A 14091-nucleotide genomic window follows, 5' to 3' on the forward strand; every position below is an offset into this window, starting at 1 on the left:
ATGAATATGTACAGGTTCGCTTATAAATTAGAATACATAGAAAATTTGTGGTGGGTTATTCAGAGTATGTTTATTTGGCCTTTCAAACACAACTGTGCTTATTATATTAAATCATTGCAGTATATGCATGTTTATATGTAGTTGCCAATAAAACCATAAAGTAACCCTCTTGTCTTTTTAGCCTTTTATCAGAAGATCCAACTCCAACCGAGCAAAGATAGTTTTGATGGAGACATTTGTCGTTGTACAGGATATCGTCCCATACTTGATGCAATGAAATCTTCTGCAACAGATGCTGACCCAAAACTGCTGAAATTGACAAATGCAATAAAATGTACAAACTTCCTGATTCCTTTTCTGTTACCAACAAATACTTTAAGTAAACAACATTGTATCTCAAGAAATGTTTAACAGTTTTTGTTTCCCAGGATCTTGAAAAGGAGTTTTGTCATTTAAAATGCAACAAACAAAAGTTGGTGCAACAAAAAGCAACCAGGCTTGAAATATTTAATGGTGGAACTTCATGGATCCGACCAACTTCATTCAATGATTTAGTTGCAGTTCTCAAATCCCAACCGACTGCTCAAATAGTTTGTGAAAACACTGCTTCTGGTAAGTCTGCCAAGACAAATTTCTGTTATTTTGTTTGTGATCTCATGATGATCCATGGGAAAATACTTGAACCTGCGGTATGTGTTAAAATGAAGGCAAAAATGAGGTACAATAAGTTTGGGGTCAAAACAAAGCTGTGATAATGATTAAAGTAATGGTGGTTATAATTCAACTTGCATTTACAATGTAAGAAGTTGACCCAAACTTTGATTTGTTTGTGGTAAGAATTTCTCACCCTATAACTCTGAGTATTCAGGCAACTGTTTGTTTGAACAACAAACATCAATAAGTTTATATTGTAGCATGTTGCTAGTCATCACCCAATAAAATCATATAGTTGACATAATTCACTAAGCCTAACATTTGACATGATCACAGTACCTGGTCATCAACATGTTAGTCCTAACACATAATTAGCATTTTTTTTAATTTCAGGGCTTGAACATGAGTTGACATGGGTTGGAGTCCTGTGGATGTAAACTTGACCGCAACTGCTGCTACTAATGAAGCGGTTGTAGCTTGGGATTTAAACACTTCTGGCTTGCTATATTGTCTGAATGTTGGTCACACGGTCACGAAAGTGTCACAACTCTCATGGAAATCTTTTGCTGAGTGGATCACAGGTTGGTGGATTTTAGATGATCGTGTGATAACGAGTTTCCATGCTGGGATCTGCCGAGGCCATAAGACGTGCATAAACATATATGTTTAATAATTCACAATGGCAAAACGGGGGTTGGGTTATCAAAATATCTATAATGAAGTGCAGTATTCTGACTTTAAACAGAATCAGTCAAACTACAAAAAAAGCACTAAATGTGTTTCTTCCTTACAAGCAGTAAAGAGCCATAAGAATCCATGAGAAATGCGGACACTTGCACACAATATTTCATCCTATAAGGTCTCATCAGTGCAGTTTGGTGTGACTGTGGCACTGGGCTACCTTGTAGACTATACCATGCACACTTACACCACAGACACCTTGAAATTAAAATCTGTGTCCCTGACAGTATCCAAGTTGTCCCAGCCAGTGTCACAGTCACCAGCTGCACTGATGAGACCTTTATAGATTGAAACAGTGCGTGCATGTGTCCGCAGATCTAACACACATCCATAATTACTGCACTAACCAGTATATATCAACCTAGTTTATTTTTACTTTCAACTTGCCGCACATTTATCATATATTGCTAGAGTTGCGTCATCAATTCGAATTGGTCTCAAAAGAAACAGCGACATTATTATATAAACAGGTGTGTGATTCCTAGCGACGTTGTTACAATCTGAGTGGAGCGCATTCCACGTACGATATTCGGGTTAGGTCTGACTCATCCCTGTGTATATGCATTTATTTAAACTAACCCGGTATCCAACCACTGCTAATTTCGTCATCAATGAAACAAATACGTCACGAAAATGGGAATTTAATGAAAAACAGCTGCTGATCTTTTACCACACCGGGGTTCGAACCCTGACTCTCCTTGCCATGAATTCCGATCAGGCTTTTTGTGCTTAATATAACGTCGAGCGCCTTCACCAATGTTGTTGAAACAGGGACAACGCTACACCACTGCTCGTTGCTGCCTCAAGTGGGGCGCACGATTGCCTCAAATTTCCCATCAAGTCTGGCGCCACCGTGCGATCGCGTGACGTCAACAATGACGGTCCCGTGACAAGAGCACCCCCAGTTACAACACTGACGTCATCAAATATTTGATTAGTTTGGAGGGGAGGAAGGATGGTGATGACGAGGAAAGTTTAAACGTGTGGCCAGCATTAGTTGGTGAGTGACGTCATTGTTGCGTAATAATAACATACTGAAATTACGCTGACGATGCTTTGTGTATATGCGTATGTATTCACCAATTTAATAACAGGGTGGATGACTCTTTTAGGAACTTTGGTTTCATCGGTTGTATGTTGTAAATTTGTGTAAATGTTGTTTATTTTCGGAATAAGTCAGAAACTCTGTGTGTGGAAAATGTGACAATTTATTTATTTATTATTCCCTAACATTATCGCAACCTCACAAAAAACAAATTCTCTATTTAAGAAATGCTGGAATGCCGATTCGTTTCCCGCCAAGACGCTTCGCTTCGTTGCCTCGAGGTTCTGCTTCATCGCACACCGACTTACTGGCGCCCTCTGTTGGCGGTTGATGCAGTTCCTCCTCTAGTTAATTTGCTCCGGAGCGCAAGAAAAAGACCCAAGTCAGGAACCATGTCCCTTGATTCTGGTTCGTTTTTAACTGTGGTCAATGTGGACACATGTTTTTCGTCGGGTAAATTAAATTTAAAGCTATCCCGGCGACTGTGCGTGGTGTTCGCCCGGATGTTTCGTCACTGGCCCAAAAGCTGCACTGATGAAACCTAATGGTCGAAACACCCACTAAACCTGACTGGCACTCACTAAAAGACATGTGTTGTTTACCGCTAGATGTCGCTGCAACGTTTTATTCCCGCAATAAGCTTCGTTAAATCTTTACGCGGATGCACCGAGTGTGTGTTTGGGGTTGGCGTCCAAGTTGTAACTCCAGAAATCCCAAACCATCGAACTTGATGGTCGAGGACTCAGTGAACATTTGTGTTGAAGGTTTAGGGAAGGATTTGGAAGACGAGACAACTTCTCCCATAAGATCACTCGCTTGTTCTGTTATTTGCCTCATGTCGGAACAGGATGACGTCAGAGTTGAGATTGCGAACGCTGGCGCGATTCCAAGTAAGTGTTAAGTCACGTGGTTAATATTTCACTTTTGTCGGGATAGAAATCGTACTTGAATACCAGTTCAGTATTTTTGAAAACCACGTGAACACGGAAGAGAACTTGTGTGTCTGACTCGGAAACCCTCATGGTTTTATCGGTGCTATTTTATGTATCACGTTTTCTGTTCGTGTCTGCAGTAACTTTGCGTAAAAATTATGTAATTTGTGCAATGTATGCTTATCGTGCAGCATTTGATTAAGTTAAGTGTAAAATGTATTGAATATGCCGTCGATTGGTCAGACTTGTTTCTTTTCAATCGGGAACTATTTTTCGCAGCACTTATTTCTCTGTTGAAACCCATGGCCTCCCACGATCATGATCCGGAGAACCAGGATCTGGAATCTACGGATGAGAGATGCGAGATTCAATCGCGTTCTTCTGTCGTTCTCTCGGATCTCGACCACGTGGATGACAACGCGTCACGCATCGCCGCACATGGTGGTATCCGGCCGTTAGTTGAACTCCTCCAAGTTGACGTGAGTCAGAAATACAGGAGGGGAATTCTTGATTAAATTTATTGCAGTCAGTTCAAAACCGATGCCTCACGTCCGTCGTATACTTCCCATGGGATTTGAGGTAATTGTAACTTTCCAGCTTGTACTGTTCCAGGTTGTGGATGTGCTTGTCAACGTCATCAACACCCTGGCTTCACTCTGTCGGGGAGACACGAGTGGTGCGGGCGACATCCAGCGGAGAATTATGGAGTGTGGAGCTTCCGTGTTCCTGGTTGATTTTCTCACGGTGAAGGACGATTCGCTTCAGACGGCGACTGCTGACGCGATTGCCGCTGTTTGCGATGACAACCAGGACAACCAGGTATAACGGGTGTGGGGATGAAGCTTGTTGTGAATTGTGACCTAAATATTAATCCACACTTGTGGGATTTTGAACCTGTTGAAGAATTGAATATTTTCAGTCAAGAAGTGAAGTCGTTGTTTATATTGCTTGCAGTAATCATTTTGTTTGGCCGGTGTTGTTTTTACAAAAGATTTATGGAAATATTAAATTGGTCTTTTTTGTTGTTTTCTAAATGTCAGAAAGTTGAAAAGTTAACCGAAGATTTCACGCAGAACGAGTTTGTTCAAATCGGAGTCTTAGCGCCGCTGGTGGCGATATTGCGAGGTCATTGCATTCCCGCTCAGATGAAAGCTGCGCTTGCTGTTGGATGCATTACTAGAGGGAACCAGGGAGCCCAACACGAGGCGTCATTAGAAGAAGCTCCGACCGCTCTGTGTCGTCTGTTTCAAGTAAGTAGAAAATGAAGTTACAAAAATCAAGTTTGTCAAGTTTAAAGAAATTTCTCATTAAAACCTTGTGACTTTTAGTGGAACTCTTTTACGGCATTTTTTGATTTTTCCTTTCCATTTTGCAAAAAAAAAACATTAATCAACCCAATGTAAAGATTTCCATCAACTGTCATTTTCATAACAGATTTGGTCGGATGAGGTGAAGGAACGCGGGGCATGCGCACTGTGGTCGTTGGCTGGTCACCACCCTGAGCAGCAGAGAGCAATTGCTCGCAGAATCGGGACGAGTCAAATCATTGACATGTTACTCAGCAAATCCGACACGCTTCAGTTGATCGGTAAAAAGTTGCTTTATTTCTGATATTTGAAATAAAACAAACGAATAATATTAAAAATAAAACAGTGTATGTCGGTAAAACAAAATGGCTTCAGGAAACACAAGATCCCAATCAGTGGAAGTTGTCGCTAAAAAGATTCTTCGCGGAGTATTTTAGCAAAACGATTTTATGATGTCAATGGCTGGAATGTATTGACTCGTTTGTAGGTTGCCAGGCGGTGGCAGCATGGAGCTGGAAAAGTTCATCGAGTCAGGCGCGTTTGTCACGTGACAACACTATCCCTCCGCTCATCCGGTTGCTCAGGTTGGAGAAAACCAGTCGGAAAGTCGTCATGGGAACACTGGATGCTATCAACAAGATGTGCATTGGTGCGTGACAATTTTTCCTACCTCTGTAACGTGCATTTCAGGTATTATAATAACGACAATGGCTGCGCGTGAACGCTTTTTTGTTTTGTAAAGCATTAGAGGGAGCTTGAACGTCTGGTGTTGGTTTTTAGCCATTAGAAAATATTGGTTTCGTTCAGAATGCAATATTTTGTGTTTGTAAAATCAGTGAATTTCCTAAAGTTTGTTTTTGATAAATTTGTTTATTATTATTTCACTTTATTTTCACATCGGTCCAGGTGTAGCCCATATAAACAACAAGATCTCTCAACTCACAATTGCCGAAGAGGGCGCCATTGAGCTGCTGGTCAACAGAGTGTGGAAAACGTCACGTGACGAAAAGATGCAGGTGACGCGATGCCAGAAATTACGTCATAGAGTCGCGATTAAACAAAAGATGTTTGTTCTAAAGGTCGATCTTCTCCATTGTTTATCGTGTCTTGTTAGCGGTTGTCAGGAGAACGAAGACAAACTGAACGAATTGGACGGATTCGGATTCGAAATTATTCTGCAAGTCTGCAACTCGCCCAGTATGGTGGGTTTGTTGTAAAACCTTTGTGATGTAATAAAGAATGCTCAATATACAGTACCGGGTGGGTAATCCCCACCTCTACTACTTGTTTCCCACAACTCCTGTTGAATCTGCGAAGCTTGCTTTAAGCCAGGGTATTTACTTTCTATTGAAATTTACGTACAAATAATTGGCGATAAAGTTAATTGCGTGTGCAAGTTTATGTGTGAACGAATTGGAAGTAATTTTTACTAACAATTGTTTTGTTCTTTCTAAGGCGGTGAAATTACAAGCAGTATCCGCTCTAACCATGTTCGCATTCAACCGAATCCAACAACAACAACGGATTTCACGCTTGGGTGGTTTGAGCCTCACAACGTTTGAGGATTTATTTCGGTGCAAGGATCCGATTTTTAAAACTACCGCAGCTTTTCAGGTAAAGTTGGAAAGAAATATCTTGTATCTTAGACAGCTTTGTGAGATGAATTGAAACCTCATGCAATAATATAAACCTTGTGGTTTATGTGGGACGAAAACGTGGAGGAAGTGGTTTTAAGTTATAGCAGTTGTGTATTTAACAGCTGGTTGTTCTCGCTCGCATCATAACAAACACTTCCCTTGTCGAATCTTCCGCTAGAGGCGTCATTACGCTCGTCAACTTCCTCGATGACGTCAACGATGACGTAGTGGCAATGGCAGGTACGTGTTGAAATATATATTCGACTTTTTGGGTGATTTGTAGTTTCACATGAAAGAAAGATGACGTAATGATGACGTATTACAGCGGATTATCTTGCGTCACTCGCCCACACGAGGGCGGGCGTTCCTGAAGCCATCGTCACTTGCGGCGCTGTGGAGAAACTTCTTGGTAAAGTGAAGTCGGAGAATCAGTTGGTTCGACAAACTGCTGCCCAGGCATTAGGTTAGCTGTCTATATATGATTTCTATGGAGTTGTCGGGTGACAAAATAACGTGAGATTGTTTAGGAAAACATGCACTTGGTTTCCCTATTACCTTATGTATTACATTGACATTTATCTATTTCCACGTGGTTTAAACTTGATGACATTTTTAGGATATTTATCTTTCAACCGAACGGCGAGCAGAGAGTTGATGACGTCATGTAGAGCGACTGAAGGCCTTTACGTCACTCTTACGGATAATTTGGGTGAAGATGGAAAAGTGTCTGATGAGTTTGTAGCCGAGTTTAAACGACAGGCGACCATCGGTTTGCCGATTGTTAAAGAAAAGAGGAGTAAGTTCGTTACAATTTGTGTTAACGTACATTTCTACTGAGCTTAGACACAAGCTTTCATGCAGCAAAAGTTCTGGGGTTTATTTCAATCATAAAAATATCAAGCTTTCTTTATTCAGGGCCGCCAAGACCTCAAACAGCGCAAACGAGGGGAAACACCTTACATGTTAACGGGTAGGAAATGCCTCGTAGTGTACGTTAAAATACAGGAACACTGAAATGTGGATTTTTTCAGAGCTGCTCACCGGACGATGAGAGCACGTTCGATTTCCCCAGCCAACAGAAAAGTTTCTACAAACAAATAAAACTTTTCTGTTCCTTTGTTATACTTATTTCAGAACAACAGTTTCCTGTTTTTCTTTTCTTGTCAGGTTCATAACATTGTATGCAGTTGCGCGACAAGTTCGTGTAGTTTGTAAATATTTCACTGTGAAAATTTGTATGCTTCCTGTATTATGTGAAAGATACGATGCTGTTTTTTTATGTTCTTGCATTCCCTTTTGAAGTGACACGTTTTGTGAGATTTATAAAACTGTGAACATCCCAGATTCTTCCACTGATGTAACATTTTTTTACTCATAATTGCATCGTGTGTACTTAGTAAAGAATGTTTGACAAAGTTAGACATATGCATATTTAACTTAAATTTTTGTAGAAATCGAGTAGCTTTACTACAATAAATTGTTGGCTTTCAACCGAATATTTGTAATATAGAATATTGCTCGTTCATGCAAAATGTATATCAACTTTATTCAATCTGTCTATTTTGTGTGTACAAAAAAATTAGGTAATTATTGCAAGTCAGCAATCAACATTAGAAAAGTTAATGTTCTGGTTGCGAGGATAAAATCGCTGTTCGTGTTGGAAAATCACTGAAGCGTGCAAGAGACGAATTTGTTTTGTTTACATTTTCTCGGGAATTAGTTTGTTTAAGAATTTGCTGCTACAGTACTCATGTAGTTAACCGTAAGCAGGTTTCTTTATATGTGAAAAATCACCTTTGCATCTGCGCTTAAATGGTTTTTCTGGGTCGGATTGGAATAATTGTTGTTATTGTGTAATTTTGTCAAAAATTTGCAAGGGCAAACAGAGCCAGTGTGTTGTTCTTTAAATATACAATAAATTTCATGACCTTGCCTTCTGTAAACCAAAGTGCTTATGTGTTGTGGAAGTGATATTAAATATAAAACACCGCATATTTCATCGGAAAACTTGAAATTATGAAAAGAAACAAAGCCGTTTCAATAGATGTTGGAACAGCAGTGAATGCACTTTGCCTCAGTAAAGACAACAGTAAAGTGGTCATCGCTGGACGGTCTCTGTTGAAAATTTATCATGTTAATGAGGTTAATGGTTTCAGCGAGCACCTTAATCTTCATGTTGGAAGAAAACAGGTTTGCTACGATGGAATTAATGTGTGCCACTGAGTTTGATAGTGCTGATTGTGTTTCGTTTCATGTTATGAGTGTATGTTTTTGCAATTGCTGTTGTATTTTTAAGGGAGGGATATTGGTATTTTTCTTTGCTCATGACTGGCCAAAGCCAGTTACCACCCAACAAAATAATACATCATAAGTTATTGAAATCAAATTAGCTTTTACCTGTGGCTGCATGCTTAACCAAATTTTTTAAGATTACAATTGCTGTTCATCAGCATAATTAGTTCACACATACACAATTAATTAAAATGTTTTGTTTTTTCATTTCAGGGTTTGAACATGAGTTGTTCTGACGTGGGTTGGAGTCCCGTGGATGAAAATTTGATCGCAACTGCTGCTACTAATGGAGCGGTTGTAGCTTGGGATTTAAACACTCCTGGTCGTGAAAAGAAGCTCGCTATATTGTCTGAACATCGTCGCACGGTCACAAAAGTTTCGTTTCACAACTCGGAAGGAAATCTTTTGCTAAGTGGATCACAGGTGTTTTATATATGGGTGGTTTTTAAATAAAAATGTGTTTCTTATGTAGATGGGACCTGTCAAGACCGTTAGACAAGTTTGTTTAAATTTGCATTGTCATATGACACAAGCCTTTTTCGCAATCAGCAAATCTTGTTCGTTAAAGTTTATTTTCGTGCTCAATATAACTTGTAACACTTCTTACAGGAGCAGAGCATGTACATTTTTCTGTAAGAAAATATATGCATCACAAGTGATATTTTGCTTTTGGCTGCATACAAGTCAAAGCAGAGTGTAAAGTTTATAAAAATATGTGTTTATTCAAATCACAAGCTTAGAAGCAACACTGCATCATTTGTTTTTTAAAGGATGGAACGATGAAGCTGTTTGATTTGAGGAGAAGGGAAAGTACCTACACGTTTCAAAGCAAAGCTGATGGCGTGAGAAGTGTTCAGTTCAATCCTCATGAATATTTTATTTTTGCTGCTAGCTTCGATAATGGTTATGTACAAGTAAGTTTTAGGGGTGTGGTAACTTATATAAAAATACCTGCAGCCAATTTTAAACTGAATCTGGATATTTAATGCTGTCATGTTGTGAAAATCCCCTCACTGTCATATTGTAACATATGAAACCATTTCAAAATCTAGGTTTTTTTGAAATAGTTGGTATGTCCTTCCAGTGAAACAGTAAACCAGTGCTTGTGATACTAAAAATGTTCCCGGTATAAATGCAAACTCAGCATTTCAGTGAGAAAAAATTAAAATATTGCACCAAAAGTTTTCATGTTAATTTTGGTTGTTGTTGTTACTAGATATGGGATTACAGGCGACCTACAGGTTACGTTCACCAGTTTATCGCACACAAGGGATCTGTGTATACTCTTGACTGGCACCCTGATCCAGATCATAAAATGACTCTTGCCACTGGAGGGCGTGATAACATGGTTAAGGTGAGTGATTGTAATAACACGAATAATTTTTTAACTCTGTTTTTGCACTGGAGGGCGTGTGAAAGGTGGTTTTCATGTCATTGCTGGTAATGGATCTAATCATTGTCCGTGTTAAATATTTGTTTTCCAATGTTTCCACTTGTCACATTCCAGGTTTGGTCGATTGAAAACAACAGGGAGAAAGAAATAAACAATGTTCCAACCATGTCGTCCGTAGCTTCGGTTAAATGGAGACCCCACCATCCAGAGCAACTTGCTACTATATCTATGATGCTTGAATTCAGCGTGAACATTTGGCATCTGCATAGGAAATATGTCCCATTTGCTCATTTCCAGGTATGAATTATAATTGTAGTTGTATCAAACAACCATTTGTTTTTTGATTATATTTCTGTTTAAACAATGAACTAAACATATTTTAAGGATCACACAGACAGCCCCTCTGGAATAGTTTGGAAAAAGTCTGATCCAAATTTTATTTTGTCATGTTCGAAAGATGGCCGTCTCATGATGCATTCATTACTTGACGCTTCTTGTCCAGCTAAGCAGGCCATGAGTAGTGGACTTGCCATCAGCTCATGTGGTCATATCGCCCTCGCAAGTCAAGCCACAGCATCAACACCCAGGGCACAGAGTCCCACTGGTTCTGCTTCAAAATTACCAACAATATTTGGATGGAAGTCTGGATCAAAAGACGTGATTGATTTGGACGGTTTGAATATTTCCAGTCCTTCTTCACCAGTTGCATTTCAAAGACAAAACAACTTTCTTAATTCCAGATCAAAGTTCAGAATATTTTCAAGCACCAAGTCTGATTTAAAACCAAGTTCTGACTTTGATGATTATCCCACTATGACAGACTCTGTTGTAGAGCAATTAACTCTTAACCAATTTAGGTTTGTTGCGAAAAACTATGTTTTAGATGGAAGTGGGACAAAAATGACTTTCGAAGAGCTTTGCTCGCACAACTCTGATGTTGCTTTGAAAGGTGGATTCTGTAATGTTGCTCGGACGTGGAAATTGCTTGGAGTTTTTTTCAACAAAGAGATTCATTTGAACAAATCACAACCTGAAGTTTCAGAAAAGTTAGAAAAAGCAGAGGCCAAAAACAAAAGGCACTCACTCACTGTGAAAAAGGTGAGGTGGTTTTAGTGACGTAATATCTGCTACTGAATAATCAATTGTTGCAGATCTTCACCTTATAAGTAGTTGCGAAATGCCTGGTATGCAGAAAGTTGTAGGAATAGATATAATTATGCCATGTTTTTTTATGGGGATGGAATCAAAGGATTCTTGTGACCATGGTTTGATGTTTAAAAAACAAAATGATTTTCTAAAGTTAAACCAGTATTTGTTCATAACATAACATGGCAAATATTGATTATCACTAATTGTTGGACATGAATTTCACCAAGATTGCTTCTACACACAATAACTGATTTGTGTTTGTTGTAGGATGAACTGCATGGTTCGCATGCATTGAATGGTTCAGCAATCCATGGTGGGGAAGCTGATCAACGTTCTGATGATGGAAGACTTGAGGTAGAAGATTATCTCACTGATATCGCTCGAGGTCGACAATCAGAACCTGATCTCTACATGACAGATGATGACCCTGGGTAGTTTAGAGATATTATTCTTAAATATAAAATCATGCAAAGTTTGTTGCAACACAATTGTGCAAAAACTATTTATGGTGTTACAATTAAACACCAAGATGTCTAAAATTGATGTAGTAGAAATTATAATCTGTAATCTAGTTTAATGATTTAGGTTTGGTTATGGTGGAATAACATCGGAAGCTGAGTTTTTGTCTGAGCACGAATATCTTGTTCCAACTGAAGCGTTCCAACAGAGAGAGGTGTGATCAATATATATAGATAGATAGGCCACAGTGTTTTGTGTTGCTAAACATATGGTTGCTGTGAACACAGTTTTAAGGTTGCACCACACCCTAAGTAATAAAAGATGTCAGAAACAATCTCCTGTCTTTTTCAGGACATCGAACTGGACGCGATATCAAAGTTTGGTCGAATAGATGCACCTTCTGGAATGAATATTGAAAATGAATCTGAAAAACGAATCCTGACTGCTCACGGTGGGAGGTGGCATGAGAAGGTCGTTACCAAGGAGATGAATTCTTCTTCCTCAACATCTCCTGCTGATGAGGAGCTTAACATCTCAGATGGAGTCATCAGTGTGTGTCCCACTCTCTGGCCGGCTCCACTCGATTCAATCAAAGAGGAGATTGCCTGTCAGCAATTAGAGTGAGTTTGTGCTGTTCAAAATATTCCGACAAAACATCGTATTTTTGAAATTGACAAAGAAATGCAACGATTCATCAACAGCATATTTTTAAAACAACAGAACTAACACTCACCAGACAATGAGATAAAATAATCTGCCAACTGCTTGTACATAGGTAAAAAGTCTTTACAAGAATGTTTATTCACTCAAAAATAGTTCTTGTGAAGTTATTTTTTTATTTTCTCAAAACATTCACAGGTCTCAACATGCTACATGTGTTGCATTCAATGTATTTTCAGATTTTTTGCTGGAATGAATGATGTGCAAAGTCCAGTGTGTATGCTGCTTGCAATGTCATCCTATCCATCCACATGTAACCTTCCTATTGATGTTGAGACAGTTGATCATTGGCAAAACTCCTACCTTGATTTGTTGGCAAAGAACAGGTTATGGATACAACATGCTCAGGTGGAATAACTACTGTATGTTTTGTTTCAATTTGCAGTTAATTCTTTTCTTGTTAATTTTTTAGTTTTTATTTTATGTTATGCCATTACCAATACAATTACTTTTAGTTTGAAACTTGCACAAGGACATCAACAAATTAAACTCTTTTTCACATTTGTTGATGAAATTAATTTTCGTTCAGGTTGTGAAACTGAGCCGAGTTCCTGCAATCCAATCTCTCTCATCCTCTTCAACTTTCACCCTGGGATGCCAAGTCTGCCAACGACGAATGCCCCAGAGTAACCCCTGGTCATGTGACCGACGCATTGATGCGGAACACAAAAACAAACCAGTCACGTGTTTCTACTGTCAGCTTCAAGTGCGCGGACTCTACACATATTGTCAAGGCTGTAGTTTCGGGGGACATTCCAACTGTGTGGCAACTTGGATAAAACAATGTCAGAAAAACGATATCCCCTTAACATGCAGATATCACTGTCTGTAAAATCAATAAAAATGAATGCAAGCTGATGTCTTGACTCGACCGCAGGCAAATACATGGTTGTTTATGGTTGTACGAATTACTAACGCAGGAACTAGACAGGATCGCTGTACTGTGAAAACCCGTACTTGGCAACCTCATCTGCAATAGCCAACCTTCACATATGATATCGCGATATATTTCTGCGAGGTATGGTTAGTGATGTATATGTGTAGATCGTTAGTAAAGTTGTGTGCTGACTCACCAGTGTATCTTGACCATATTAAACTACCTTCAAATCTCTGAAATCGCGTAGCTCAGTTGGTAGAGCGTTGGGTCTGGTTAACCCATTGCCTTTAGTTTGAAACATACCAGCAGGTGGGGTTATTTTGCATATCTCGCTCCGACTTAAAAAAAAAGTGGTCGATACTGTCGGCGTACGCCCCCGCTGCGGGACCGTGGGGTACGACTGCGTCTCGGGCCTCGCACCCAAAGGATCCGACCGAGTCTTGATGGCAACTCGGCCTCGTAGGCAACTTGCCTTCGCTATATCAAGGTTACTGTTGGAGTTAAAGAACTCCTTTACACAAGTCTGTGCGTCTTCTAAGTAGTCTAACTTCGACTAAACACACATCCACCAAGCTTCAAACCAGTTCAGAGTTGTTCATAAATCCGTTTATTGTTTATAATCCAGTAATATAATACAACACAGCACAGAAGTTTCTTCAAAACATGGAGAGTACTAAAGCAGAACCAACAGCCTAGACCCTTACACAGCAACAGTTAAAACACACTGATTTGGCAGGCGCTAGTCGCTCTGCTTATATAGTCTGCGGTTGGCCACACGTATTGATACCCAATTTGGAGTTGTTGCGCAACTTTAATGCAACTTGAAGTTGGCCGATTTGGTCGATTACGTAAGTTATTTATATAGCTTGATTATCTAAGTGCCCT

At 39.4% G+C, this 14091-nt stretch overlaps 1 protein-coding gene and 1 pseudogene across 1 annotated transcript; both read left to right on the forward strand.

Moving 5' to 3' along the window:
• LOC145903208 (ankyrin and armadillo repeat-containing protein-like) lies at positions 1-7290 on the forward strand (annotated as a pseudogene).
• Positions 7291-8064: 774 nt separating this feature from the next.
• LOC145902725 (GATOR2 complex protein WDR24-like) lies at positions 8065-13269 on the forward strand. The gene is made up of 11 exons (XM_082990820.1): positions 8065-8506; positions 8822-9031; positions 9379-9522; positions 9825-9962; positions 10116-10298; positions 10386-11099; positions 11418-11581; positions 11736-11823; positions 11961-12229; positions 12509-12677; positions 12859-13269. The coding sequence occupies exons 1-11, from the start codon at positions 8333-8335 to the stop codon at positions 13159-13161; spliced, it is 2556 nt and encodes an 851-aa protein (XP_082846946.1). The 5' UTR covers positions 8065-8332; the 3' UTR covers positions 13162-13269.
• The last annotated feature ends 822 nt before the right edge of the window (positions 13270-14091 follow it).

The sequence above is a fragment of the Ascidia mentula genome, chromosome 5 (assembly GCF_947561715.1).
Source record: "Ascidia mentula chromosome 5, kaAscMent1.1, whole genome shotgun sequence".
Classification (NCBI taxonomy): domain Eukaryota; kingdom Metazoa; phylum Chordata; class Ascidiacea; order Phlebobranchia; family Ascidiidae; genus Ascidia; species Ascidia mentula.